The sequence below is a fragment of the Callionymus lyra genome, chromosome 19 (genome assembly GCF_982586985.1).
Source record: "Callionymus lyra chromosome 19, fCalLyr1.hap1.1, whole genome shotgun sequence".
In the NCBI taxonomy this organism is placed as follows: Eukaryota; Metazoa; Chordata; class Actinopteri; order Syngnathiformes; family Callionymidae; genus Callionymus; species Callionymus lyra.
This window is the reverse complement of record NC_141836.1, coordinates 11,341,289-11,361,364: the sequence shown is the minus strand read 5'-3', so window position 1 is coordinate 11,361,364 and position 20,076 is coordinate 11,341,289. Positions and strand designations below refer to the sequence as shown.

The following is a 20,076-nucleotide window of genomic DNA, read 5'->3' as shown; positions in this document are numbered from 1 at the left end:
AAAAAAAAAAAGAAAAAAGAAGGCAATAAAAGGGGGAAACAACCAGAAACATGTAGTCAAGTGTGGCATTTTGGTAAAAGTACAAAAATGTCCTTTGTTCAGTGCAGGTTTTTTTTTATGTTACTTCATTTATATCTAAGACCTTCCTTCACGTCAGCAGCAACTAATTTGAAGTAAAGGTGTCTCCTCTTCTTGGCTCCTCCTCCTCCAGCTGTACGACTTGCGTCGGCTCGAGCTTCATCGTGCAATTTCTGAGTTCGCTCCGCAGGTCGGACAGTTGCCTCGCGTGACTCGAGAGGGTCCCGTTGAATTGCAGGAGAAGCCCGTTCGATTGCTTCTCCAACTCCTGCCTGATCGTCTCGAGGTCCTCCGCCAGGAAGTTCAGACCCTTGCACTTGTCCTCGACGGTCGCCACCCGACCCCCGACCTCCGACACCTCCTTCTGCACGCCCATGGCCGTGCTCCGGCAGCCTCGCACCTCCTCCGCCAGTCGTCGTTTCATCCCCTGCAGCTCGACCTTGAGGCGCGTCAGTCGGCGCTCGCCTGTGCCGAGCATGGACGCTTGATGTCCCACCAGCTGAACCACACCCTTCATCTGCTTGGCCAGACGGGCTTCCCTTTCGTGCCACGAGTCGTTGGCTTGACCCACTTGATGGACGACCGTCCCGAGGGAGTCCTGGAGGCCTTTCAGGGTTCTGTTGACCGAGTGTACGTTGAACTCGAGTACTGTCAGGGCGCCCTGTACGGAAGAATCTCCTTCCTCGTTCGTCTGCCGTTCCTTCAGGTCCAGATGTCTCACGATGTTCTGCATGGTGCTGTTAAGGGAATCAAGGCGGTAACCTTGCATCGCCAGCTCATCGTCAACGTTCACATTCCTTCCATCAGAATCTTCCTGAGTGGCTGTTGTTCTTTGGTGTCCCGAACAAGAGGACGAACAAAGACTCTCCAGGCCGATGAGTTGCTTCTGTAGTCTGTCGACGTCCATCTCAAGTCTACCACGCAGGGACTCCAACTCTATCTCCAGGGTTGGAACTGCATGTCCCTCCAATAGAACAGGCGCAGTAGCGTTACCAAGCTCCTCCAAAGCCGTCAACAAGCGACCCTCTAGGGCCTTCATCTTACCCTCCATACGAGCCTCCACGCCCTGGCCCTCCTCAAATGGTTCCGTAACACCCCTCGGTTTATACTGGACAATATTAGGTTGGCTGGTCAAGTTGAGCTTGGACTCTACATATGCCAACCTTCCCTCCAGCATTCCCTCTATATGGTCTTTATGTCCCCCAAGTTCTACCCTCAGGTGGCTCTGGGACTGATTCAGGCCGGACAGTGACGTCTCCAGGAACTGCACTCTCTCACCCAATCCACTCATTACCGTACAGCAGCTACCTTGAGCCTTGAAACCTTGAATCTGTGTCTGAAGATTTACCAGCTCTGCCCTTAGATCTATGGTGGAGTCTTCTAATGTAGACTCGATCTCCTTCTGGCTCTCGCTTTGCTCCCTTTGGCACATGCGTCGCACATCTCCGGCGTTCTCCTCACACTTTCCCTCCAACCTCTCAACACGCTTCTCAAAGCCGCCCAAGATGTCAACTCGAGCCGCGTTCAATTTGTCATCCAGGAGCTTCTCTACAGTTTGCTCATCTGGACTCCCCGAGTTGGATAGTTCTCCGTTTGAAATCCTCTTCAGAGCTCCATCGTGGGTCAGAATAGTTGCCTTCAGCTCCTGCAACTCGGTCGTCTTTGTCTCCAACTCTGTCCTCAGCTCTTCCACCTTACTGTTAAGATCCCTCAGACTCGGAATGATGTGCTCGCCGTCCAGACCTTGGATCTGTGGATCTCCACCGGGAATCTCCACGAAACCTATCGTGGATGAACTCGAGGAGGCGGTTCGGGCCGGAACCGAACCGGGGCCTGCAGAGAGAAGAGCTGACAGCATCCTGTTGGCGTCCTCTCGCAACGAGGCGCGTAGACTTTCCTCCAGGCCGTTCACGGTTCCCCTCAGAGTCTCAAAGCCCTGGTTTAGACGTTGGACGTCCTCCTCCATTCTAAACAAGCGTTCTTCAGTTTCAGGGTCAAGAGGTTGACCTGGCGGGAGAAAGTACAACTTTAAGTCATGACACTTTCCATCTTGCAGTTCATTTAAACAAGAAAATGTAGCAACTTTAGAAAGACGACAACTTTGATGGAGCAAAATATAAGTTGAGACAATTGAGAACGGTATTGTACAAACCTGCGTTCTGTCCTATAGGTTCTTCTGTTTCAGAGCGGGAAGTTGCCTCCTCCCGGGCAGGGTGTTGTGGTCCAAGATTGGACTCATGCTCATGGTTGACCTGGTCCGTTGGTGGGGTTTCGATGTGATCCGTAACTGTGTGATGTGCTTCTATGTGATCCAGGTCTGAGGAATGTGTCATCAAGTGGTCTGGTTCTGGGTGATGCGTTTCAAAGTGGTCTGGTTCTGGGTTATGTGTTTCAAAGTGATCTGGTTCTGGGTGATGCGTTTCAAAGTGATCGGGCTCCGAGTGATGGGTTTCAAAGTGGTCGGATTCCGGGTGATCGGTTTCAATCTGTTCTGGTTCAGGCTGATGCGTTTCCATGTGATCCGGTTCCGGTTCAAATGCAGTGTCCGGGAAGGATGAGGATCTTGGGGGTCCGAACTGTCGCATTTGGTATTGAAAAATACTGGTTGGGGGTCCTTTATGCTGCATCCTCGGGCTGGACTTCACACCAAAATGAGTGGGTGGGCCTTTGAGCATTGGACCTTTCATCATTGGGCCCTTGTGAAACGGGCCTTTAAGCATAGGACCTTTGTGCATAGGACTCCTAAACACAGGGCCTTTAAACATAGGCCCCTTGCTCGGGGGGCCCTTGAACTGTGGCCCCTTAGAATAGGGCGGTCCTTTGAAAGGCGGCATCATTTTCACCGGATGATGGTAAACCGGGGGCCCCTGCATACAGCCGTATCCAGAGTACCCGGGACAACAACGCCATTCCAGTTCCGTGACGGTTTTATGTGCCACCTTGTAGAGTGGTTTATACATCATACGATACCTGTGAAAAGCAGGGAAACGACTTTTAAAAACCAGACTTTAATTGTTGTTATAAGATTGTCTTTATATAAATGTTGTGGACTCACAAGAGGGTTGGACATTTTTGACCCCAGGAACACTTGTTGTACTCTGCCTTCACGTACGGTGCCACTCCATCCTGTATCGTGAAGGACATTGTCTTTTCGACTACATATGCACAGTGGTTCCTTGGATGAGAAGAAAAATAAAATATTAGAAAAAAGGAGTTCAAAGATAGAAGGATTAAAACTTACTTGTGTCTGCTGGTGGGTTTCTGTGGATGATGAAATCCTGTCTGAAGTGGTCCGTAGAACTTGGCTTGTCCCAGTGCCAAGCACAGTGTAAGGACAACAAAAAAACCTACAGCCATCTTTTTTTTTTTTTTAAAGCACCTTGAGATTTCTTTGGAAGCAAAAAAATTAGATTCCAATGTCGCTCCAGTTAAGTTCCAATCCAATCACTTCTCTGGCGTCCGAAAAAAGAAGGATGTCGAGCAGCTCCTCCTGTTAGAAAGTTCAGTCTGCTGCGCCTCGAAACAGAACGCCACCCTGTGACCGGTAACCTAAACGTGGGTGTGGTAGACTCTGTTCAAGGGACAGCGGTCCACTGTGAGCTTTTGGGGGACGACAGTCTCAACAAATAGGGACCACAGAGACTCAAATCTACATATCTCCTCCTCCTGACCTCCTCTTAGTCACACCAGAGTGACAATTAAGAAGTTGAAGCCTCCCTGCCACTGTTATTACTTATTCTAGCCCCCGATTTTTAATGTTTGTTTTCCTATGACCTTTTTTCCATGCCGACATGACTCAAACTTTGAAGAGGAAAACACACCTCGGTGTACAAGGCAGCATTTTGTCGTACATACATAGGCATTAAAACGTGTAGCATTCATAATATCCTTTTGATTTTAACACAAAGAATAGCAAAAGTTTGACAAAAAAAATTACTCTTTTCCTATAGATAGTCTCAAGTAGTTTAAAATATTACGGATGGAAGACTTTGATATTATTTAAATGTTCTCATGAAAGAAAGGTACTGATGAACATCTGGTTTGTTTTCGCTAACCTTCTTAAATCATAGCGATTAAACAGGTCTCAGCAAACAAATTTATTTCACCTCTTTTCTTCTATTTTCTCTTAACATGTGTTCACCACCAGCCTCCGAGCAAACCTGCAGGAACTGAAACAAATGGAACTAAATAAGTGAAAAGCTCGGAGTGGCATGGCAGGCGGACCACCCCATCCATCAACAACACAGGTTTATTCAGTAAACAAGTCCACTCCTTCAAATATAGAAACAAGTCTGTCTGCTGCACCATATTTAAAGACATGTTCCACTTCACTCATTGAGATTTTTACCTCAATTTTTCCTGCTTCTTTCAACACTAACAAGCGCAGCATTATGTGCACATTATATTCCGGGTATCATTGACTGTCCCTTTTCAGAGAGCCAATTTCCTCTGTGGCCATGTTTTGCCAGCCACACCTTCTCCTTTCTTGGAAAACATTTCTGCAGACAAACCGGAGTGTTTTTCTTTCCCAAGAAACACTCAAGACCCAGAAAAAAGAAACCATTGTATGAAATGTCCACAACAAGCTGTGATGTCATTTAGGTCCACCCAGGGTTAATGAGAACCGGCGATTACCTTTTACCCGATGAACTTGAATCCAAGAAAGGCAACTCATCATCATGTTCATAAGTTTAGATGGATGGATGGATGGATGGATGGATGGATGGATGGATGGATGGATGGATGGATGGATGGATGGATGGATAGATAGATATAACTGAATTGATCCCTTTGGAAAGTTGGGAACCTATGATGCATTTTTATGAATTAACGTGCACATATAAGTGCTATAAAATCCCTTTGATTCTAATGATATATTTATAAATGATTTAATTTCAAAAGGTAATTCATATATACTTTCTTAAATGGGTAGAAATGACTTAAACCCTCTCCTTGTTAAAGTTTCTGTTACTATTTCTGATGGCCGAAACGTCTAATAAAGTCCTGGTTACAACACTGTGCAGGACTTCCAGGCCATCACTCCATGACCATGGCCCCCGAACAAGAGCGGCGTTGTTCCCGGTGGCTTCCGGCAGACCCACCTTGAGTTTTACATGTGTGGCGGAACACAAGCTCAGCTGTTCAACGGTCCGCTCGTTCAGCCGCCTCTTAGCTCTTACGTCAGGCCGCTGAGTGTTGCTGTTGTCGTGTAATGACCTGGGTGTGTCCGAAAGTGAAGCTCAATGAAGGTTAAGTCATATATTTATCAGAGATATATTTAGCTCTATCGACCTCTGGCTCTTCTCCATTAAGTCAATTTCCTTGTGTCTATTTAGTTTTAACACCAGCTGTCCACATTCTGAGCCGGCATGCAAATCCCTGAGTGTGTGTGTCTAGGGTGTGTGAATGAGTCGGTCTGGTTCAGGTCCGTCTGACACTCACCAGCCTTCACTTTACACAATCAAAAGGCAGTTCTAAACAATCGATTGCAAATTCTTCAACCGGTGAACATTTGTTTGTGCTAATTTAATACTCATTTTGCAGTTTTAGAGCTCTGTAATTTACTTTTCACAATCCCTAGTGGATCCTATCCAAGCTGCACATGGTTGTAGGAAGCAGACTCCCTTCTTTGTTTGCATATTTAGACGTTTTCCAGTAGTAACTTCTTCATTATAATTCATGACACCATACATAAGGACAATGATTAGATTAGAATACAACTTCATAACATAAACCACAAAATGGATGGGTTTTAATGAACCTAATTAAAATAATAGAATGGTAACCGATCATATGACTCGTGGTGTAAGAAGATGCACCTTAATTTTACTGACTCCTTTAAGAAACATCTTAAGACGTTTCTATTTGTTCAGGCTTTTCCTTGATTTTCTGGAACTCTTGTTGTGTTATCAGTTTTATCTTGATCTTTAAAATATATACTTTATTGAATATTGTTTTGTTTGTTTAAGCGCTTTGTGACCCTGGTCTGGAAAAGCGCTATACAAATAAAAATTACTTACTTACTTACTTAATATCGCAATTTACTTTTCACGATACCGTGTTGATATTTAATAGTTTTTTGTGTTTTTTTCGAGCAGGGGGCTTTCAGATTATATTTATATTTCATCATGGTTATTGGTTTGTTTATATTTTAGTTAAGTGTGTATGAATGAAAATAATCCCGTTGATGACTGTGGTCGAGAGGATACACTCGACTCCATGTTTGTACATATTTTGGTTACAAAACAAATGAAAGCAGTTACGGCTTCGTCAACAGTCATGTGGTCTGTAAATTCTGCAACACCAGAGTCAAGTACTCAACAATACTACAAATATATCCTTGTTACTATAGTATCGCAATATACTGATTATATTGCATTGATGCCCCTGTATCGCGATAAGTCACTTATGACACGCACAATAAGAGGCATTACAAATGACCACTTGACACAGACGAATAGTATTGGATAAGTTTGGAAAAAAAGTACCTTAATTATAAGTTACTGTTTACTTATTTCAAGTTACTTGTTCCTTTCGAAGTAACTACTAAGAAAAGTACCTTTTTGTAAGAGAGGGATACATTTTAAACAAGGCAGCTTAATGGATTCTCGGATTAAACAATTAGGAAAAAAAGCTATGAACAATAAATTAAATAAACAAATTCAAATGAAATAAATGAGGAGTGCACTGATCCTCGTTCTTGTGGCTGACACAGATTTTTTGACCGTTTAACAGACTTAAACGAACACAAAAGCTTCAACGCTTTCTGTTATTGATCACAGAAGCCTATTAAATAACTACAATAAAACTGAGCAATAGTGTATAAAAACAAAAAGCCCTTTAAAGGGAAAATAAATGACAAACTATACAAAACTCACAGTGTTTATAAAATGCAGAATTTCATTGTCGTTGACTTCAATGCTGGGAACTTCTCTCGTTAAATCGAAAGTTTTGTTTTTCCTCTGGTCCTTCAAAGTCCTTGGCGGAAAAGTACTTCAATTTATGTTTTATTTGCTGCCGTGTTTGTTCAAAGGAGGCTGGTATCTGCTCTTGTATCTTCACAGCCAGGTCCAAGAACAAACAAAAGTAATTGGACAAAATCTCTAACACAGGAATTCTGCTTCCTGTGTTAGAGCTGCAGCAGTCTTAACTTTCTGTATTAAACTGTTATTTTTACATCGTTGCTGCCGATCAATTGATAGAAGATATTATGGAAAAGGGAGCCGTCATTGGGGAGTCAAAGGTCGTGCCACACTTCACATGTCGGCCAAGATGATTGATGGGTTACCAGGCTGACGCGAGTGTGTACCCATCTGGACAACATCTGCGCGCACACTCTCACAAACACTTTGCTTAATAGCAGATTTTTGCTCGAGAGAGGATCTGTTTAAATCTCCATAGTGCTTTCTTCATGGTCGTTAGTGAATTTATACTTAATAATAATGGAGCGTGAGTGACGGCTCTTATTAATTTAATAACGGTTAGTGACTAAGAATAATGTCCTGAATAAAGCCTCGTTGTTCTCACAATTTATCATGAGGATTTAAAAAACAAATATGTTCAAATAATCGCCTTATTTAACGAGAGTTATTACTTAAATCATCTTTTCTATTTCAGCTGCTGTGGTGTCCTCAGCTGACTTTAGATTCAAACTTTTACCTCAATAAAACGATTCACAATCTTTTTCCTTTTTTTTATTAATGTTAAACATTTTCTTTGTATTGGTCCAGTTGACTTAAAAAAAAAGTTTGAATCAGGAAACAGTTTTTAGTGGCGTACATTTGAGATTTGTTGTAGGAAAATGTGTGACCAAGAGCACGTGTGTCAGTAAAACAGTGACGTCTGCTGGGGACTCAACATACAGGCCAGAACCCCCCAGGTTACCTATCATAACCCAGGTTCAACGCTCTCTAAACTAGCTATCCAGAGCCCTTAGGATTAACCAATACTTCCTTTTTAATTGCACCACTACTACAAATGAATTCTTTAAATTCTCTTAATATAAATTTAATTCATTCAATTGTATGGAATAAAACGTTCCTAAAGCAAGTTCTGCCGACTGAAGGACATGGATTAACAGCAAGAATTACCAGTGAATATTTATATTGTGTGTTTCGTTCTTGTTTGCACAAAGGTGGATATGAGTCAGTTGGCCTGAAGGTATTCATACTTGAAGGGACGTGTCATGTTTGAAATGAGCAAACACATTCAGATGAAAGCATGTTTTAAAAATGATTAGAATATGGAGATTGTATCGTGTCGGTGCTAAAAAAAAAAAAGGTAAAGAACCAATGGTTTTGTGGAGGGTTTGAAGTTTTAGCATTTTTTCTAGTGGGAACAGTGTTTCTGAGTATCTCGTTCAGTATGACAGAATATAATTTTATTTTGGCGAGACATTTTTTAGAAAAAGAAAATGACTATAATAATTATTATAGTTACTGAAAATATGTGTTTTTGTTTACATATCTGAATGGATATCGTTGTATGTTTATCATTCTTATCGGCGTGTGAAAACTTCTAAAAAGTTCCAATGTCTAAAAATTAAGAGTTGGATATGAAAATATACTGTGAAATACCATTAAAAAAAACGGTCATTACTTACTTACTTACTACATAAATTCAAGTTTAACTGTATAACATTTAAGATGAATTCCAAGTTATAGGGCAAGAAATATTTTTGCATCGTGTAAATTATATATATTTTAAAACTATTTTCTACAATTAATCACACCTTTAGCCATATCACGCTAAACCGTCAGTATTTTTCACAAGTCTAAAGGTAAAATAAGATAATAAAGTAACAAGGTGTTGTTCATTCATTCATTCATTGTCTACCGCTTTATCCCTGGGTTTCGTCGGGGAGACTGGAGCCTATCCCAGTATCACAGGGCGAGAGGCAGGGGATACCCTGGAGCGGACGCCAGTCTGTCGCAGGGCACACAAAGACGGACAACCATTCACACACACACTCATACTTATAGATAATTTCCCCAAAGTTTCCAATAAACCTCTGTATGTTTTTGGACTGTGGGAGGAAATACCTACTGATTGTTAAAGTAGGTTTATATACTATAAGTATTGATCCAATTATATTTTGGTAACTGTAGCCATCTAAAAAGTAATCCAGTATTCAATTAAAACGCTTTTATTTATATACATTTGATTTTTTAAAAATCTAAAAATTAATCCAGTATTAAATTAAAACGCTTTAACTTATATACATTTGATTAAAACAAATCTAAAAAGTAATCCAGTATTCAATTAAAACGCTTTTATTTATATAAATTTGATTTAAAAAAATCTAAAAAGTAATCCAGTATTCAATTAAAACGCTTTTATTTATATACGTTTGATTTAAAAAAAATCTAAAAAGTAATCCAGTATTCAATTAAAACGCTTTTATTTATATACATTTGATTAAAAAAATCTAAAAAGTATCCAGTATTCAATTAAAACGCTTTTATTTATATACATTTGATTTAAAAAAAAAATCAAAAAAGTAATCCAGTATTCAATTAAAACGCCTTTATTTATATACATTTGATTAAAAAAATCTAAAAAGTAATCCAGTATTCAATTAAAACGCTTTTATTTATATACATTTGATTAAAAAAAAAAATCACATTTAACCCACTAAGTGTCGCTGTTTCACCAAATCACTGCTTCGCGCACTCGAACTGTCGACGAAGAAGAGTGTAGTTGTGACGCTGTCACATCACTGCAGCTAGTCTGGAGCTCGGCTAGGTCGCTGTTACACTCGGATGGTCCCGGCGGTTCTCCCCGCAGGCCGCGACACCCCCCAGCTCCAGCCACAGACACCCCGGAAAAACAACACCAGGAGGGCCGAGGAAGCGTCGTTCGAACGGCTTCTATCCCGAGAAAAAGACGCCTAGCTTCGGGGTTTTTTTTTTTAGCCGGGGACGCTGCTGTAGCTGTTAGCCGAGCCGGGGGGGTCGTCCGTCGGTGAAAGTTCGGTCCTCGCAGTGGCCAGTGGAAGTCCAGCATGGCCAAAGAAAACGACTTCCAGACGCCCGGGGACAAGGCGACCAGTCCTGGCCAGAGGGACGGTAAGAAAGTTGCTCAAAGGCCGTTTTCAAACGGATGTGAAAATGTAACTCGCTTCTGTTGACATGAGTGTTCGTAGATAAAACCGGGACTAGAACCCAGAACCCGGTCCGACTGACGGGTGATATTTTGGCAAATAGGCGTCCAGGTACCGACCGTGGACACCCTGGACAAACACGACCGAAAATGTCCGTATTTGTTTAGACTTTAGCTCCGGGACTTGTGGTGACGTGGATCGAGTGTAGGGGGGGTCAGGTGCCGGACCAGGGAGGGCGTTGCGGTGCCGGTGACTCCAGGTCATAGGCTCGGGACCAGAGCCATCTGGTTTGACGACATTCTGTCTCGCCGCAGGCGGCACCTCGCTGGGTAAACATCTCGCCATACGCGAGCTCTCTGGCCCGGATCAAGTTGAGACTGTGACATGGAAACATTAAACCAAGAGCATTGTTGTTGTTTCATCTGATGATTGACTTTTACTATTTCATTTCCTGCTGTATAAGTGACAGAAGATAAGAGGATAATGAAAGATAAGAGAGGTGTGAGTGGGTTAAGATGCTGTAAATACATGTGGAAGTTAAATACCGTTATGTGTATAAGTTGTATTTATTTTAATATTGATTAAATCATAATAAGGTAAGGTAAAACTTTATTGAATTACATTGAATAATGTGTTTAAGGCCCTAGTTTACTACTTTCCTTTTTTTGAGTAGTTTCCTTCTCCTCAAAATAGTTTTTAAGTTGATTAAATTCTATAAAAAAAAGGAATATTGAAATAAAATAATATTGATTTCAACACGGAACACACCACAATGTGTTTTTGGTCTTATTTTAGGTTTATTTTTATTTTTTTTGAGTAGTTTCTTTTTCCTCAAAATAGTTTTTAAGTTTATTAAATTCTATAGAAAAAGGAATATTGAAATAAAAATGATATTTACTTCAACACGGAACAACACCACAATATGTTTTAGGTCTTGTTTTACTTTTATTAAAAAAAAAATTTGAGTCGTTTTTTTATTTTCCCTCAAAATAGTATTTAAGTCAATTGAATTCTTTAAAAAAGGAATATTTTATCTAAATTGAAATAAAATAATATTAATCTCAACACGGAACAACACCACAATATGTTTAAGTCCTTATTTTACTTTTATTTTTATTTTTTTTAGTAGTTTCTTTTTCCTCCAAAATAGGTATTAACTCAATTAAATTCTAAAAAAGACAATAAATATTTTATACAAATTGAAATGCAATAATATTAATCTCAACACGGAACAACACCACAATATGTTTTAGGTCTTATTTTACTTTTATTACATTTTTTTTAGTAGTTTCTTTTTCCTCAAAATGATTTAAAATAACAATAATAATTAAAAAAAAGGAAATGGCTTTCATCTCATTTTATATAAATTAAAAATAACAATAGAAGTGAATTTAGGTTTGTTATAATAAAATATAATGACATAATTGGCTGGATTAAAGAAACGATCCCTTTGTATTCTAACTGTTATTAATCGTCTATTTTTATTTTAATTGTGACAAGAGTCACGCTGTACAATAGAAGCTTTAATTGCCAGTGTTGTACAGATGGCTTTTCAAGAATTGAATGACCCGCTTCTGCGTAACAAAGTTATACAATGATGAGCCATTTAATCAGAACTTGAACTTTGAATATATTCTACGACCATACAATGATTTGTTTCTATTTATTTTGCTCAGTGATCATTTGCATATAAGCATCAAGTGTCAAGAATGTGAGTGAATGGGTGAGAATGGGTGAGTGACTGCAACGCTTTGTTGTTCCAGCTGGCATTAAAGGTAAATAATAACAGTCCAAACCTCACAAAGAAGTAGTGATGCTCATGTATGAACTCTTGAACGAAGAAAACAGTCGCATGCATACCATTCATTTAAACTCTGTCACCCATTATCTCGGTTAATCTGGACTTTTCTTTGCCTCTCGACAGCGAACCGGAGGCTGAAGTACATCAGCTTGGCCGTGCTGGTGGTCCAGAACGCGTCGCTCATCCTCAACATCCGCTATGTGCGCACGTTGCCGGGCGATCACTTCTACGCCACGTCCGCGGTGGTCATGGCTGAGCTCCTGAAGGTCCTGACGTGCCTTCTGATCATTTTGCTGCAGAAGAGATGTGAGTGTTTTTTTTTTAAATGTTTGATAATCGCACAGCAAACGTGATTTATAAGCATCGATTAAATCTGTGAGAAATGTGCTTTTTAAAGTACAATTATTAAAGGCAAGGAAAATGAATTGATAATGTTTATGGATTCAATTATTCAAGTTTATATGTTTATCAAGTCAAGTTATTGTCAAATATACATGCATCAAGACATGCAGCATAGATGACACTGTAGTCCTCTCAGACCCACGATGCAAAACATGAAGATGGTTGAAAGGACATTAAATCAGACATTAAAAGAGAGATTGCGCTGCAGGGTCTTGCGGCAGGACACGGTGCAGGCGCCGTACCACACGGTGATGCAGCTCGACATGATGCTCTCCATGGTGCCTCTGTAGAAGGAGAGCATCATGGGTGGTGGGGCTCTTGCTCTCCTGAGTCTGCGGAGGAAGTACAGGCGCTGGTGGGCTTTTTTTTGGCCAGTGATGCTGTATCGTGGCTCCAGGGCAGACATTCAGAGACGTGCACACCCAGGAACTGGCATCATCAGTCGAGTGGTTAGTCTGTGGTGGAGTCAGTCCTGGAGTTCTTCTGTAGAACCCTGAGGCCACATATACATTCGCATTTTAGGTTTGTTGACTTTAACCAGCGCCCTGTATGCTGGCATTAGCATAATAGTGGTGTGGCACACATTTGAAGATACCCATGTTCTATTCAACTCCTAAGAACATCCAAAACTCTTGATGTTGGACTTGAATGTGAAATAATCAGAAAATAATATTTTGAAGAATTGATCCAGCTTAAATATTGTATATTTGGGAGCAAATATAGAGATTCTTAAATCAATCAAACAGGCTAAGAAACTTCCTGCCAAAATGAACAGCAGACATGAGAGTAATATTCCAAGTATAAGTATGACTAGTTGTTGCCAAACACACCAGAGGAGCCTCTGGGTAAAACTGGTTTTACTTCAGACTCTGGGCAAACCTGTCGCTGAATCAATCGGCTCTGTTTTACACTTCCATTCAACTGTATAGTAGGATGGTTTTATGAAGGAACCGCCTTCATGCTTTACAACCTTATCAGTCATTGATCTGTGTCAGTTGAGGACATTTCAGAACATTCGCCCGGTGTCAAGTGTCCTTGACGTCGGCTGAAGTCAATCCTAGTAAGCCTGCTGCGTCAACATTCAATGGACCATTTGTTCACCTGTTGTTGGAATACAAAAGAAAACGGGTTCAATGAAATGCATCAATGTGGATCAACTTACCCTCCCTTTCGTAAGCCACGGCAGTAGTTTTTAAAGGAAACTCACTTGAAAACTGCAGCTTAAAACTCCATTAAATAGAATAGAATAGAAAATCTTTATTCATCCCCAGAGAGGAAACACACTTTTAAAACGGCACAGTTGAAAAAAAAATAAAGTGCAAGGAAAAAAGAAATAATAAAAGAGATAATACAAAATAAAATAAAAACGATCTTAAAAATATACAAATTATTTACAAAATTATAAATTTAACACAATAAAATAAAATAAAATAGAATAGAATAAAATAAAATAAAAAAATAAATAAAATAATAAAATAAAAACATAAAATATAAAAAAAAATAAAAATAAAAACATAAAATAAAATAAAATCCCTGTAAAACTGATGTATATAATTATATTGATGCATTTACAAGATCAACCTTTATTACAACACAATCTGGAGCTTATAATCCATGCGTTTGTGTCTCGTTGAGACTATTGTAACCGTTTATTTTGGTGTCTAAACAAGAAGGATCTGTCTCGCCTGCAGTTAATACAAAACTCTGCAGCGTGAATTCTGAGCCGCTCCAGTAGGAGAACTCGCATTTCCCCCGATCCATCTAATGTCAAGCGCAGAAGTCTTCAGAGACTTTATAACGTTTCGTCTTTTGCCAGTCAACGTGAAGGAGATGGTGCTGCTGCTCCTCGACGCCATCGTCTTCCAGTACAAGGACACGCTGAAGCTGGCCGTCCCGTCCCTCATCTACACCCTCCAGAACAACCTGCAGTACGTCGCCATCTCCAACCTGCCAGCCGCCACCTTCCAGGTGAGAGATCGACCTTGTCGTTTCATTGCCTCGTAAAATCCCGTGACGCTCCTTATCGGATGAGCAGAGTCGTATCATCGGATCTTATGATCTACATGTTTTAGACTTTTATGACTTTTAAAAAAACAAGTCAATGAGTGGATGTGTAGTTGTGTCTATTATTACATTTTTAATTCCTAAATAATTTGTTTATAATTCAGGGTAAACATATTTGCCAGTGACACAATCTTTATATCGAAAAAGGATCTAAACAAATCAAGAACTATAAACATATTTTGATAGTGTTGACTGGAAACCCACCCAGCAGAACACTGGACAGTCGAGCCTCTGTACGGCGTGAGGAAGTTGCGCAGTATCGCTCGACAACTGCCAAGTGGTTCAACACAAGCCTCACTATGTGACTGCGATGGTTCAGGAGCGAGTTAAAGTGTTGACTCACACGCTCAAGTTTATGTGTACAGCACGAGTCGTCCGAAAAAAAGGGAACCCGGGTAGAAAGATTTTAAAAAACGTTTATAAAAAAATAAATGAAAAGTACATTCAGAAGAAAAATCAATGCAATAACATGATGAAGGACAATAGTTATCAGAAAACTGGTGATTTCATTGATTGTACTTGCAGTGAGTGTGTTTTTGCAACGTTTTTGTGCAGGTCACGTACCAGTTAAAGATTCTCACCACGGCTCTGTTCAGCGTGTTGATGCTGAAGAAGTCTCTGTCCAGAGTGCAGTGGTTTGCACTGTTGCTGCTGTTTGCAGGCGTCGCCATCGTGCAGGTGAGTCACTGTGTCAACAGACACCGAATGGATTTGGATTCCTCGTGAGGAACTTGCTTTAGTTAAAAAACTGCTTCAAATCTTTTTACTGTAATCAAGCAATTGATTGTAGGAGCTAAAATATTACTTAATCAGAGAAAACGTTTTTATTAAAATGTATGTTAAAAGGCTTCTTTTTTGGATTGAAGCAACCTCTTTTGTCAACTGAATAATAAACAAATATACCTTCATAGTAATAGAGAGCACGTTGAGTTTTGGAAGTAAATGTTCAGATGAAATGCAGTGAGTTAGTATTGAAGTAAAAGCAAGTCGGGATAATTTAGTTTTACAGTCCTGCATTATGTCACGATCACATGTCTGGTTATCTTAATGTAGAATTTTATTTCATTCATATGATTTAATTTTTATGTTCTGTAACATCACCATAACAAGTTCCTGTGTTGTGTTTACAACACACACAATACAAGTTTTCTGATTCTGAAAAGTTGCAAAACTGATTATTTGGGAACACCATACGCATCACAATACATACGATACGATAAATTGTAATACTGTAGTCACACGGATATATTTGTAGTATTGTCGAGTACTTGACTCTAGTGTTGCAGAATTTACAGACCACATGACTCTTGATTAAGTCGTAACTGCTTTCATTTGATTTGAAACCGAAAAAAAGACCAAATATTAGCTTTGAAAGCTGATAGAGTTGATTGTATCCTCTCGTCCTCAGTCAGCACCTAGGTCTCGTGGGTTTCTTTAGCTCCGGAGGACTAATGACTGTTGCCATCTAGCGGCCGGAAGTTTAATTGCAACACAAAAAGGATCCACAAAAATGTGAATCGTAATAGTTTATTTTATACACATCTTATTGAAATGATAAAAAATGATTGTATGAGAATAAAAAATTATTAAAATCCAACGTTAAAATAAATCAATTCACTGCTGTTGAACAGACATAGTGTATCTTGGGATATTTAAGTGTATCAATATTTTCTCACTGTGTTTGTCTTGTGTGAAAACACAAAAAAGACACGATATATGTCATCAGTGTGCAAAGATGGCTCACGGGTCGGTGTCTCTTGCAGGTTCAGCAGGAGGGCAACAAAGAGGCGTCGGTCGCCAACGCTTTCAAGCAGAACTACATGGTGGGCTTGTTCGCCGTGGTCATCAGCTGCCTGTCCTCCGGCTTCGCCGGCGTCTACTTCGAGAAGATCCTCAAGGGGAGCTCGGCGTCCGTCTGGGTCCGCAACGTGCAGCTGGGGATCTTCGGCATGGCCCTGGGCATGCTGGCGCTGTGGTGGAAGGACGGCGCCGCCATCGCCGAGCGCGGCTTCCTCTTCGGCTACACCAACATGGTGTGGTGCGTCATCTTCAACCAGGCCTTCGGCGGGCTCCTGGTGGCCGTGGTGGTGAAGTACGCCGACAACATCCTGAAGGGCTTCGCCACCTCCTTCTCCATCATCGTCTCCACCGTGCTCTCCATATACCTCTTCGGCTTCCGCATCGACCTGCTGTTCACGGCGGGGGCGGGGCTCGTCATCGGCGCCGTCTACATGTACAGCCTCCCCAGGGCGGCGAGCCCTTCCTCCTCCGCCGCCTCCTCCTCCTCCTCTTCCTCCTCTTTGTCGTCAAGGACTGACCGCGGCGGCGAGATGGAAACGTTTCTTCCAAAGTCAGTGTTGGTGAAGTGACTTTTTTTGTTTTTGTTTTCGATGGTTTCTCTTCTTCTCGCTTTCCTCTCTCACGTTCCTCCTCTCCAGAGGGGAACGTAAGAGACGACGTTCGGACCTGGACCCTTCTATAAATAACTTTTCACGCTTCGTCCTCCTCCTGCTGGACTAATGACGGCCTCCTCCTCCTCCTCCTGCATGCTCCGAGCTCCTTAACCAAACCACAGAATCCATTTTCCACTGTGCTTTTTTATACACGACTGCTTTCCTGGTTCTCCTCTCGCCACCTTCGCCGACGGGGAAACCATTTACACTAACATCCTGGACGAGAAGGAGATTTTCTTTTCCTCCTCCCCCCCGTTACTCCATTTTCCTCGAGGACGAGAAGACGAAGGAACTGCTGCTCCTTACTAACCCGACCCCCGTCCCTTCACTCAGGGAGTGCACCGACGCTCCTTCCTCTGACATCCCAGACAAACGACTTTCTCCCCAAAGCACAACAAGAGGAAGAGGTAGAGGAAGCTCCAGCATCACCGTCGCTTGTCTTTTTTTTCTGTTACCGTTTCTGCCTTAAGAATCTGGACCTCACTGACTGAATAAGGAGCGTTAAAGCCTAAAACTAGACGATGGTGATGACGGCCATTTCAGCTTTGAGTCGATCTTTTCACTGTGCAGCTTCAACTTTCAAAGACTTTATGTCTGAGTAGAATGTAAAACACTACATTTTCAAATCATTTTGACCACAAATGTAACTATAAAGTTGGTCAAAGGGGGCGCTAGTGAGCCATCATCGTGCCACAAGAAATTGACGCAATTAAAAAAAGTCAAATATATTTCTGCGTTAAGTTCAGCTGCACACTGAAAACTCATTATTCTGACGTGAAGTCGTCGCGGTCGGAGTGTGTTTTTCTGCAGACACGTCGCTGTCTGGTGCCTTTTTCTTCTCACCTGTACAGAAGCCATACCTGTTAAATGTAAACCCCGATCCCCTCTCCCGCCAAAAAGAGCCGCCGACCCTTTTGATAATCGCGCTCACCAAATGTGTCCTGCGACGGGCGTCTTCTGGAGCGCCGCGTCGTCGTCCTGAATGTTGTCCTTCAGCTGCTGGACGGGACATCGTGTCGCCCGCCCAAGTCGGTTTAGCTGCTTTTTTAACGTTTGCGTGTTTTGACTCCGGTCGCGTCTCCATCGCTGCGGGTGGAAATATCTGTCATTCTATTCTAATATAACTCGCTATTTTCGGGGGTTTCTGATCAGAAAGATGATCAGTTTGACGGAGATGTTTGAGTCTTAGCTTGTTGCTGGTCGCCATGGAGACAAGAAACATGACTTTCCTCCCAAAGTCCGGTCATCTTTCAAATGTGACATCTTTTTTATTTATACAAATATGAATTTATGCTGGGAGAATATTGGAAATTATCTTTATAATATATATAAATATATGGTATATAAGTAGTTTTTTTTGAGTGCGTGGGGGAGTTTCTGTTAGATGGAGATGCCGGGTTCAGGTCGGAGGCGGAGTTAATGTGATAAAGTTTCTGAGGTCGACGGCCAGGACGATGAGCTTTATGTATTTATTGAGGAAGAGCAGGTTTCACAATCGTTTGTGTTCAATAACAAAACAATAATCAACAATAACGCGATGTAGCAGGTGACCCTGACGATAACTGTGCATTTAAAACTTGCCTGCTTGGCTTTTTTGTATTTTCCTCTCGCTCACAATACTTTAGAAGGAAGAAAAAAAAAGCTTTCAAAAATGAAGCGTCACCTTTTCGTTTACGACAAAATCCGGCAGCAGTTTTCCTAGAGGACGACTGTGCCGGGTTCAGACTTCCTCTTCCTGTCCGGAAGATTTAGTTTTTGTTGTTTTTTTTGATCTGTTACTTTGCACTTAATTTGTATCGATGCCTCTGAATTTGTATATACTTCTTTTGGTAAGGTTTTATAAAAACAAGGATTCAACTGCTCGTGTCTTTTGTTTTGATTCTTATAGTCGTGCACATGAATATTTATTTTGGTTGAATTAAATATGGTGTAAAGTTAATGTTAATTCAATTCACTTGTATTGTAGGAGACTTGTAAATGAAAATAACACATTTATAGTTACTGTATTAGCTCCAAAGGTGTATTATAAAGCCATTTAGGAAAGTCAAATGAGTATAGAAATATACTTTAACTTGCATAAAATGATGATATAAAATAATAATATGTCAATGATATTGAATTAGATTTGTGTTGAAAAGGAAATATAGATATATATTTCTATATTCGCTCCAAAAGATTATTATAAAATACTTGATATTAATATATAATGTAACCTATTGCATAGTTAAGTACTTTTAAAAAACTTTTTTCTTCAATAATTCTATACATTTTAGTCTTTCTCATATACACAGCATGATCCAAGCCTGCAGTGGTCAGTACCTGAACCACCTTTCCTGCATCAGATACAGTGAATTGTTGAATATCCTTCTCTGATATTCTGGAATCCTGTGTTGTTGTGGAAGTGGACACAGCATGAGCAGCCATTTCCACAACAAACTGATTCACTGTAACTTCTTTATGTGTGTCTTTGTTTTTGTTTAGTTTTTTTTTTCCAATGTTTGAGTCAGATTGAGTGGTGAAACCTGGAACCAGTGCTGAATAGTTTTTGTTTTGAGGATTTCTAACTTGTGTTGCTCCGTCTTTTCCTTCCTTTATCTGTCAATCAGGTGTGGCGGGAAGCGTAAGGGATCCTGAGTTCTGATTGGACGACCGACTCGCACCTTCTCCTCACCGAGCGCTCCTGACACTCCAGACAAAGAACACCCGGTGGACTTGACCCTTCATCATCATCATCATCATCATCATCATCATCATCATCATCATCATCATCATCATCATCATCATCATCATCATCATCATCATCATCATCATCATCATCATCATCATCATCATCATCATCATCATCATCATCATCATCATCATCATCATCATCATCATCATCATCATCATCATCATCATCATCATCATCATCATCATCATCATCATCATCATCATCATCATCATCATCATCATCATCATCATCATCCTCGTCGTCACGGTGACGAGAGCTAGTACCTCATGAATGGAGATATCAGGTCAATGTAAAGATACACTTTCAAAAGGTTTTTAACAAGATTCAGGCATTATTTCAAGGGCGTTAAAATACTCTAATAATTCAGTATTAATATTTAATACATTGTTAGTTTTTCCATTACATTTCAGTATCCACGTTGACTCGTTTTAATGATATTAAACTG

At 40.7% G+C, this 20,076-nt stretch overlaps 2 protein-coding genes across 3 annotated transcripts; one reads left to right on the top strand and one right to left on the bottom strand.

Moving 5' to 3' along the window:
- emilin3a (elastin microfibril interfacer 3a) lies at nt 1-3,435 on the bottom strand. Its single transcript, XM_087781543.1, has 4 exons — nt 3,320-3,435; nt 3,134-3,253; nt 2,231-3,048; nt 1-2,085 (listed from the first exon to the last, which is right to left on the bottom strand). The coding sequence occupies exons 1-4, from the start codon at nt 3,433-3,435 to the stop codon at nt 164-166; spliced, it is 2,976 nt and encodes a 991-aa protein (XP_087637669.1). The 3' UTR covers nt 1-163.
- A 6,351-nt stretch (nt 3,436-9,786) lies between these two features.
- Nucleotides 9,787-19,647, top strand: slc35a2 (solute carrier family 35 member 2). 2 transcript variants are annotated; one of them, XM_087781864.1, is made up of 6 exons: nt 9,787-10,145; nt 12,105-12,287; nt 14,200-14,351; nt 15,003-15,125; nt 16,211-16,797; nt 19,507-19,647. In XM_087781864.1, exons 1-6 carry the CDS (start codon nt 10,082-10,084, stop codon nt 19,532-19,534), a joined length of 1,137 nt encoding a protein of 378 aa, XP_087637990.1. In that variant the 5' UTR covers nt 9,787-10,081; the 3' UTR covers nt 19,535-19,647. The 2 variants fall into 2 exon arrangements, 1 of the variants encoding a protein (XP_087637990.1); XR_015709429.1 differs by having other exon boundaries at nt 9,788-10,145; nt 16,211-17,307; nt 19,507-19,640.
- Nucleotides 19,648-20,076: the final 429 nt, after the last annotated feature.

Excerpts from the sequence above, each read along its gene's own strand:
- emilin3a (XM_087781543.1), bottom strand. The coding sequence starts at position 3,435 with ATGGCTGTAGGTTTTTTTGTTGTCCTTACACTGTGCTTGGCACTGGGA. Across the intron at positions 3,254-3,319 it reads AAACCCACCAGCAGACACAA|GAACCACTGTGCATATGTAG; the intron begins GTAAGTTTTAAT and ends TTCTCATCCAAG. Across the intron at positions 2,086-2,230 it reads ACCTATAGGACAGAACGCAG|GTCAACCTCTTGACCCTGAA; the intron begins GTTTGTACAATA and ends TTCTCCCGCCAG.
- slc35a2 (XM_087781864.1), top strand. The coding sequence starts at position 10,082 with ATGGCCAAAGAAAACGACTTCCAGACGCCCGGGGACAAGGCGACCAGT. Across the intron at positions 10,146-12,104 it reads CAGTCCTGGCCAGAGGGACG|CGAACCGGAGGCTGAAGTAC; the intron begins GTAAGAAAGTTG and ends GCCTCTCGACAG. Across the intron at positions 12,288-14,199 it reads CATTTTGCTGCAGAAGAGAT|TCAACGTGAAGGAGATGGTG; the intron begins GTGAGTGTTTTT and ends GTCTTTTGCCAG.